This window comes from Coregonus lavaretus (genome assembly GCF_964263955.1).
Source record: "Coregonus lavaretus genome assembly, chromosome: 4".
Lineage (NCBI taxonomy): Eukaryota > Metazoa > Chordata > Actinopteri > Salmoniformes > Salmonidae > Coregonus > Coregonus lavaretus.
The window spans coordinates 8,341,140-8,350,693 of NC_139991.1; the positions used below are offsets into that span (position 1 = coordinate 8,341,140).

Here is a 9,554-nt window from a genome sequence, read left to right on the forward strand (position 1 = left end):
GAAAACAAAAGAACTGGCAGTTCAAAAGAGACAGATGGTTATAGACCTTCATAAATCTGGTAATGGCTACAAGAAGATCCACAAACGATTGAATATACCACTGAGCCCTGTCAGGGCAATTATTAAAACATTTAAAATAAATGGAACAGTTGAAAACCTCACGGGTAGAAGGACGCAAATGCATTTTGCCCCGCAGGATAGGGAGGAGTATGGTGAGAGAAGCAACAAAATCCCCAAGAATCACTGTGAAAGAATTGCAGGCCTTGGTGGCGTCTATGTTTCAAAAGGCACCATCAGACGCCACCTCCACAACCACGGGCTCTTTGGAAGGGTTGCCAGAAGAAAGCCCTTTCTGACCCCAAGACACAGACGCAAGCACTTGCAGTTTGCCAAACGTCATTTAAATGATGACTGGAAGAAGGTGCTCTGGTCAGATGAGACCAAAATGGAATGTTTTGGTCAGATACAGCATCGGCATGTTTGGCGTCGAAACAGAGATGCGTACAAGGAGAGGCACCTCATACCCACAGTGAAATATGGTGGTGGGTCAGTGATGTTTTGGGCCTGTTTTAATTCCAGAGGTCCAGGGGCACTGGTTAAGATTGATGGCATAATGAATTCCACCAAGTATCAGGCAATTTTGGCTGACAATCTAGTTGCCTCTGCCAGAAGGCTGGGACTTGGCCGTAGGTGGACTTTCCAACAACACAATGACCCAACACATCCAGATCCACGCAGAAATGGTTCTGTGACAACAACATTTACATTTACGTCATTTAGCAGACGTCTTATCCAGAGCGACTTACAGTTAGTTATTATTATTATTATTTTTTTTTTTTCATACTGGACCCCCGTGTGAATCGAACCCACAACCCTGGCGTTGCAAACGCCATGCTCTACCAACTGAGCTACATCCCTGCCGGCCATTCCCTCCCCTACCCTGGACGACGCTGGGCCAATTGTGCCCCGCCCCATGGGTCTCCCGGTCGCGGCCGGCTACGACAGAGCCTGGATCTCTAGTGGCACAGCTAGCACTGCGATGCAGTGCCTTAGACCACTGCGCCACTCGGGAGGTTTAAATCAATGTTCTGCCATGGCCATCTCAGTCGCCGGACCTCGCCGGACCTCAATCCAATCAAAAATCTGTGGACTGAGTTGAAGAGGGCAGTTGATGAGCGCAAACCCAAGAATGTGAGGGATCTTGAAAGGATCTACATAGAGGAATGGTCCAAAATCCCTCCAAATGTGTTCCTTAACCTTGTCAAACATTACAGGAAAATAATCCATGCTCTTGTCCTTGCCTGAGGTACTAAATGAGGAGTGCCAATAATTATGAAACCTTGATTTTGGTGACATTTATTTTGTATTAAATAATTGTATGATTTTGGTTGGTTCCATTGAAACATTAATAAAGTACAGTATTTTTCACATGTTGGTATTTTGAGTTTATCTCTATAATTATATTGTTTATAATTTTTAAAGTATTGTTTGTGCATTGCCAGTCAGGGGTGCCAGTAATTTTGGAGCCCACTGTAGGCCCAGACCTATTAGGACCATATCTTACGACCATGTGGTCTGGTCCTAGCCCCTCTTTAGAAGCTGCTAGCCGAGCAAATGACTAAATGTCAGGATAGTCCAGAGTGGCCCTTAACAAGTTCAAGTTCAGGATCAGGGTGTTCCTCGAAGTGCAAAAAAAAAAGTTGCCCTACTGAAACCATATCACATGTCAGTTTTGGGTAATAACGTCACTCCATGCCAGAACAAGCAGGCCAGAACTGTTTTCTTAGTTTATAGCCAGATGAGAAAACAATGACGGAACACTATCAAGACATCCTTCAGAACAGATGGAAAACTCTTCATGTGTCTTGTTTCCTGTCTGCTCCAGAGCTGGGAGATCATAACAGAGGATGAGTCCACCTTGTACAACAGCCAGCGCTCCCCCCCTCCACCCCACTCCCCCCTGGAGTTTCACAACTTCTGTGATGAGCTGAGTCGCCTCCAGGCCTCGGGGGTCACATCCAGCAACCGACGCACCTCCCTCCAGGTGAATAATTTACTGGCCAGCGCTGACCGGGCTCCCGTTACCAATTGACCGACACCCAAAGCCAGACTGGGGATACGCTTCCTGAACAGGTTCCTTCCACAGTTCCAGGAAGGGACTGAAACACACGTTATATCTTGTGTTATAACAACACAGCTATAATCAGTCCCAGGTTTCCGCTGTGATTTTTTGTGATATGCAAAAATTGATTTTGCTACATTAATTCTGACATTTTACATGGCAATATGCATGGTTTTATCTGTGTGGCTTGATTGGTTGAAATTGCAAGCCCTCGCATAATATTGTTGATAAAAATGCAATTGCGGAATCCTGGAAGAACTGTAATATATTAGTATTAGATGGGTATTAGTGCCTGTCTAGAGCTGGAGAGTATGTGCCTATTAACACGTGTATCGGTAATGACTGTGGTTTCTGTCTTGCTCTCTTCAGCTGCAGGGCCCTTCCAGTCATTCAAGTCACTCCAGCCGCAGAGGCAGTGCCCAGACTCTGACAGTAGAGGAGCACCCTGTTCATCCTGTGGTGTGTTACATTCTGTGAATCCCCTCCGCCCTCACACAAACACACACCGCAGCACAGGGAAGCACAACACTCCTGTATTACAGCAGTATTTGTGGGATAGGGTCATCTGAGCTTTAACATGTAAGCGTGGCTTGATGTAAGGACGGTGTGAGAATACGGTCATCAGGTTTGAGCACGTAGCTCAGCGATTCAGAGGGATGTTGTTCTATTCACAGACCTTGAGGTATTGTTGTATGGATTGTTTGATGCCTCCTCTCTCTCTCTCTTTCTGTTGTTCAATAGTTGTTAGCAACATCAGCGGGGCTGCCTCCAGGCTGGGAGGAGAAGCAGGATAGTAAGAGCAGACCCTACTACGTCAATCACAACAGCAGGATAACCACTTGGACACGGCCACTCATCCAGGTAGGCTCCATTCCTCCTCTCTCGCTCGCTCTTTCTCTCGCTCTATCTCAAACCACAGTGCACTAAAGAAGTATTCAAAGGGATGTGAAAAGCCCATCAGGACCCACTTAACTTGTGTAGATAGATAATGTTGATGTAGGATCCAGTCCACCCTCCTATTGACCATATCAATAGTGTTATTCTTCATCTCTCCTTCCATGGTCCAGATAACGTCAGAGGCAGCAGCTCAGGCTGTTCTGTCCCAGAGCTCCACGGTGTACCAGCCCCCCATGCTGTCTCCTGAGGGCTCCCCCCAGCACTCCCCCGGCTCACAGAGGGAGTGTGGCTTAATGCCGGCAGGCTGGGAGGTCCGCAGCGCCCCTAACGGAAAACCCTTCTTCATCGACCACAACACTAAGACCACTTCCTGGGTGAGAGAGCAAGCATCTGCATACCGCCCCTCTTAAAAGGACATATATGTTGTTTTTCTTGATCAGGTCACATGATCATGTCAAATGGTCAAGAAATACCCCCAGGCCCTACCTATAGGGTCTAGTCACGCATCATCATGGCCAGAATGACCAGTTATCCACTGGACAATACTGCCATTCTCACTGCTCCTTCCTGTTTGTGTGACTTATTTCCTGTTTATCTGGCTGTGAACAGGAAGACCCCAGGTTGAAGATTCCTGTGCACATGAGGAGGAGACCTTCGCTAGACCCAACTGACCTCGGGCCAATGCCGGTAAGCGTTACAATGACATCATACCCAATAATAGCATTCTAGGAAGGCAATTAGCAGCCCAATGTGATGAGCCTCTTAAAGTTGAAGATTGCTGAGTGAATGGTTGATTTTAAGGGGGGAATGATGGTGTGAGTAATGTTTGTGCTATCCCTTAGCCTGGCTGGGAGGAGAGGGTCCACAGTGATGGGAGGATATTCTACATAGATCACAGTATGTATGACATGTACTACAATTCGTCAAAATGAGTGAAAAACGCCTCCTACCAATACTGAATAAATCTGATGTATTTTCAGACACGAAGAACACACAATGGGAAGACCCCAGACTGCAGAATTCAGCCATAACTGGACCAGTAAGTACAGATTATATATTTAAAAAGGGGGGGGGGGTCAGGTTCTCCAGGTTGTCCATAAAACCGCACAATTGGTCATGTGTTCATAATTTATTTCCGGACATTGGATCTCCCATCCTTGTCTATTCTAGGCGGTGCCTTACTCCAGAGACTATAAACAGAAGTATGAATACTTCCGGAAGAAGCTGAAGAAACCGGTAAGCATGGGTTTTTCCCAAAACAGGGAATCATTGTAATTACTGAAGGCCTTATGCTCTTAATGTTCTGTAATTACAGCAAACCTCACAAATAGGTCAAATATACAGCACATTCACACTGTAAAAACCTATCTTGTCTTTCTCTCAATCATCCTCACAATATCTTCTATGTCATTTAGTCCAGCGACATCCCCTGACCTGATGTCACCTCAGGAAGTCCACTCACTCAGCATGCTCTATTTCCATTTCCAGGCTGACATCCCCAACCGCTTTGAGATGAAGCTCAGGCGGAACGCCGTGCTGGAGGACTCCTACAGACGTATCCTGTCAATCAAGAGGGCCGACTTCCTGAAGGCGCGGCTATGGGTGGAGTTTGAGGGAGAGAAGGGCCTGGATTACGGGGGCGTGGCCAGGGAGTGGTTCTTCCTCATCTCCAAGGAGATGTTCAACCCCTATTATGGGTTGTTTGAATATTCTGCCACGTGAGTCTATTTGAATGTGTTAGAATTCCATTTTCAGGCACTCAATGGGGCCTTTAGTGAATAACATCTCTGACAGCATTATGAATCATTTTAATGATGGGATATGTTCTGGAATGGATCAGAGAAGGATTTGGACGAGCTGTATTGTTAAGTTTCTCCTCTGCCTGTTCTGTGTCAGTGACAACTATACTCTGCAGATCAACCCCAACTCAGGCCTCTGCAATGAGGACCACCTGTCCTACTTCACGTTCATTGGCCGTGTGGCAGGCATGGCTGTCTACCATGGCAAGCTGCTGGACGGTGAGTCTCGCTGCTAGTGATTTCACTCATAAACTTTGTGTCTGTTTAATAGAGCATTCATTTGTCTAATAGTAGTGTGACATGAGTGTGTGTGTAGAGAAACTAAGAGCTGAGGACAGCTCTAGGCTAGTGCCACAAGGATTAGGTGTGTTATGTGTGTGTTGAACAGATCCTGACGTTATTTTTTTCTAGCCTTCTTCATCAGGCCTTTCTACAAGATGATGTTGCAGAAGCCCATTACTCTACAGGACATGGAGTCTGTGGTAGGTGCCTAATACTACTGTCTAGGTTACGTTCACATCTTCCCATCACCTAATCAGATCATAGAGACATTATACATCAGGCATCTGAAACAGCAGTGTTTCACCATAAGAGGTAATGGTGTTTGTGTTTTGTTATTTCAGGACAGTGAGTACTTCAACTCCCTGAAGTGGATATTGGAGAATGACCCAATAGACCTTGATCTGAGGTTCACCATAGACGAAGAGCTCTTTGGACAGGTGGGACCTGCTTCCAATTTGTTGTTTGACAGAAGTATTTTCTGCTCTTTCTTGTGCCTATTGAGTGAAGGGGTTAAAGTGGATGCTAAGTGGTACTTGGGTATCAGTCATGCTGACATCACATTTCTTCCTATTTAGACACACCAGCATGAGCTGAAGCCAGGAGGATCTGAAATAGTAGTCACAGACGACAACAAGAAGGAATACATCCAGTAAGCACCAGAGCCCTCTGCTGGTAGAAAGAGGAAACACGCCTCAAACCCACTGCCATGTAGGGCTGTTCCACTGGTTACCTGTAGGTGACCCACAAGTCACATATTTGGCCTTCGAAGGGTTTGCAAATTGACAGTGAAACCACCACCCACCACCACATAATGTCTGCATCATTAGATAAATTAGAAATGATTAGGGCTTTTGAATGCTTCCATTTCAAAGTAAACATTTTCTTTGTCAGTCTTGTCATGCAGTGGAGGTTCGTGAACAGGATACTGAAGCAGATGACCGCATTCAAGGAGGTAAACACTAGGTTTTAGCGATATGTTTTGATTGAGTTGTGATAAGATTTAAAGAAAAGGTTGACTTATTGCATGTTCCTCTCTCTTGTCTTAGGGATTCTATGAGTTGATACCCCAGGATCTCATCAAGATCTTCGACGAGAATGAGCTGGAGGTGGGTGTCATTCCTATCACTCTGAGATGTATGCATGACTGATACGCTGTCTTTCCAGAGCATTGTGTGATGTTCTATCTGCTTTTTTCTCTTTAGCTACTGATGTGTGGCCTGGGAGATGTGGATGTGAATGACTGGAGGGAGAACACCAAGTACAAGAATGGCTACTGTCCCAACCAGCCTGTCATCCTGTGGTTCTGGAAGGTAAGAGGATACTCTACCACTAGAGCAAAAGCCTCTGGACTCTGTAATGTTTTCGTTAGGGATGCACGATTTACCAGTGACCATATCGGTATCGGCCTGTGATTGGGGCTGAAATGTATCTGCTATTAGCTGCGGAGACAAACTGAGCGGTCTGTAGTGTTTTTTTTTTAATGGGTATCGCAACTTGACGAAAAACTCTTCCTATGAATTTGGCTTTAGCGGTCAAACGGTTTGAGTTATTAGCTATTATTAGCCCATTCCTGAAAGCGAAGACTCCCAGGAACACGTTGGATATCGGCAAATATCTGATATCGGCCCAGAATTTCCACGTCGGTGCATCCTTCGTTTTTTTGGTGAATTCTCAATATTCATTACAACTACTTGACTGATATTTTGTCTTTCTCAGACTGTTCTGCTGATGGATGCAGAGAAGCGTATCCGCCTGTTGCAGTTTGTGACTGGCACCTCCCGGGTCCCAATGAACGGCTTTGCAGAGCTCTACGGTGAGTCCTCTTCTCTACTTCTCTGTATGAAGACTATTTTGTATAATACAGTGTACAAAGATTGATATGAACTTTGAAACATGGATTCTGAGTTGTGACCAGAGGTGTTTTTGTTTGTATATGATTCTCTCCTCCTAATCTTGTTTTATGTTGTGAAATCACAGGGTCTAATGGACCACAGCTGTTTACCATTGAGCAGTGGGGAACACGAGACAAACTACCTAGAGCCCACACATGGTGAGTAACTAACAATACAGCAGTTTGGCTAATAGTCCTACCGGATTACTGCAACAAATGTTCATTTTAACTATTGTTGTTGATTTGGTTTTGCTTTACCATTTTCAGCTTCAACCGGCTGGACCTGCCTCCCTATGAGTCGTTTGAGGAGCTGAGGGAGAAGCTACACATCGCCATAGAGAATGCACAAGGCTTTGATGGAGTGGATTAGGGGAGTGGCGCAGATGTTAAAATGGCATTTACTGCCAGTGAACTGAGGGCTATTTCCAAGTTTTGTGCCGTAGTTCTGTTTGATGCTGATAAAACACATCATATTCAGGTCCAGACCTGAACTGCCAACAGCCTGAGAGGATGGAGAACAATCACAGAGAGGAAAGTATTTGGTGCTCCTCTCTCCTGCACAGTGGAAGGGATGGATGACGAGTGAAAATCACTTAAGTCATTCTTGGTCTGTGAAGTTTACAAATTGTGTTTTTTGTGTCTCGTAAATATGTATGTATACTTAAACCAGATCTATATACAATTTATCAAATGCATTATAGCATACAGATATTATTGTTCATCTATGATAAACATTCTATCATGAGGAGATTTAAATTGGACTTCGATATACATTACCGTATATACACTGGTGTCGAAAGCGTTCCACAGGGATGCTGGCCCATGTTGACTCCAATGCTTCCCACAGTTGTGTGAAGTTGGCTGGATGTCCTTTGAGTGGTGGACCACGGGAAACTGTTAAGCGTGAAAAACCAAGCAGCGTTGCAGTTCTTGAAACAAGCCGGTGCGCCTGGCACCTACTATCATACCCCGTTCAAAGGCAATTAAATATTTTGTTTTTCCCATTCACCCTCTGAATGGCACACATACACAATCCATGTCTGAATTGTCTCGAGGCTTAAAAATCCTTCTTTAACCTGTCTCCTCCTCTTCATCTACACTGATTGAAGTGGATTTAACAAGGGACATCAATAGGGGATCATAGCTTTCACATGGATTCACCTGGTCAGTCTGTCATGGAAAGAGCAGGTGTTCCTAATGTTTTGTACAATCAGTGTATGTGTCTGCGGAATGGACAGTGAATACACCTTTGGATAGCTTACTGAGGAAATCATAGAACTGACATTAGACTCCATTGAAAAAACATGTTGCCATTGCCCTCTCATTCTTGCGCGCACACACACACACACACACACACACTTGCAAAATATGCGTTTCTTCTGCTGTTTTTTATTCAGTGATGGATGTATAATTTTCTATTCCGCTATTCCAGGGCTCTCAACCCTGTTCCTGGAGAGCTTCCCTCCTGTAGGTTTTTGCCTCCAACCCCAGTTGTAACTAACCTGATTCAGTTTATCAAACAGCTAATTCATATAATCAGGAGCGCTAGACTATGGTTGGACTGAAAACCTACAGGATGGTAGGTCTCCAGAAAGAGGGTTGGAGAGCCCTGCTCTATTCATGGGTGTTAAAGAGCAGTACAGTACTCAATTTTTTGGAGTACATTTATTTTTTGCAAATTGCTCTATGTAATAACTGTTGAATTAATATCAAGAAATTGATGATACTATCGTTCTCAAAGATTTCTGCGAATGTCTTTCTTTTTGCCTTTGATTTTCTTGAGGGAATTGACTGTACATATGCAGTGGTGTGCTCTATCAAAGAATGTATTGTATGAATGGTAGAAAACATATGTTTACACTATCTGGTATGTTTACAGATATGGTATTTTTCATTTCTCTTAAATCAACATTTTATACTTGTGCTTTTATAAGGTAAAGCACTTTGTTAAAATAATTATAAAAGTCTTAGTGTCTTGATTTTGGCCAAACTATCAATTTCAGAATGCATACATTGAGTATGATTTCATGCTAAAAATCCTCTGCTTTTAAGTGACTTGAGTACATTTTACTTGCCCTGGAAGAAAAAAGCACAGTCTTTCCTTTCACTGGTAATTTAGACTTAAATTACAATGCCTTCATTTGTAATGCATCATAAATTTGATTGCAGAATAAATTTTGATTGCAGAATAAATCTTTTGAGATGTTCTTATCCTTTAGTTGAATGGATATACTGTTAACATCTGATACTGTATAATTCATTATTTTAAGATAGATACTTAATTTATATATTACAGTGGGGGAAAAAAGTATTTAGTCAGCCACCAATTGTGCAAGTTCTCCCACTTAAAAAGATGAGAGAGGCCTGTAATTTTCATCATAGGTACACGTCAACTATGACAGACAAATTGAGGGAAAAAATTCCAGAAAATCACATTGTAGGATTTCTAATGAATTTATTTGCAAATTATGGTGGAAAATAAGTATTTGGTCACCTATAAACAAGCAAGATTTCTGGCTCTCACAGACCTGTAACTTCTTCTTTAAGAGGCTCCTCTGTCCTC

The 9,554-nt window shown here is 43.6% G+C and overlaps 1 protein-coding gene across 1 annotated transcript in view; it reads left to right on the forward strand.

The window, feature by feature from the left end:
* The window catches only part of LOC311128140 (E3 ubiquitin-protein ligase NEDD4-like), a 45,292-nt gene extending 36,114 nt beyond the window's left edge, over nt 1-9,178 (forward strand). Inside the window, exons 11-29 of the mRNA XM_084160121.1 lie at nt 1,886-2,044; nt 2,492-2,581; nt 2,864-2,983; nt 3,190-3,393; nt 3,629-3,706; nt 3,862-3,916; nt 4,000-4,058; nt 4,190-4,255; nt 4,508-4,737; nt 4,916-5,037; nt 5,230-5,300; nt 5,442-5,537; nt 5,676-5,749; nt 5,992-6,052; nt 6,147-6,206; nt 6,303-6,410; nt 6,817-6,913; nt 7,078-7,150; nt 7,259-9,178. Coding sequence (XP_084016247.1) covers nt 1,886-2,044; nt 2,492-2,581; nt 2,864-2,983; nt 3,190-3,393; nt 3,629-3,706; nt 3,862-3,916; nt 4,000-4,058; nt 4,190-4,255; nt 4,508-4,737; nt 4,916-5,037; nt 5,230-5,300; nt 5,442-5,537; nt 5,676-5,749; nt 5,992-6,052; nt 6,147-6,206; nt 6,303-6,410; nt 6,817-6,913; nt 7,078-7,150; nt 7,259-7,361 — 1,926 coding nt within the window. The 3' untranslated portion in view covers nt 7,362-9,178. The remainder of the gene's footprint in view (nt 1-1,885; nt 2,045-2,491; nt 2,582-2,863; nt 2,984-3,189; nt 3,394-3,628; nt 3,707-3,861; nt 3,917-3,999; nt 4,059-4,189; nt 4,256-4,507; nt 4,738-4,915; nt 5,038-5,229; nt 5,301-5,441; nt 5,538-5,675; nt 5,750-5,991; nt 6,053-6,146; nt 6,207-6,302; nt 6,411-6,816; nt 6,914-7,077; nt 7,151-7,258) is intronic.
* Nucleotides 9,179-9,554: the final 376 nt, after the last annotated feature.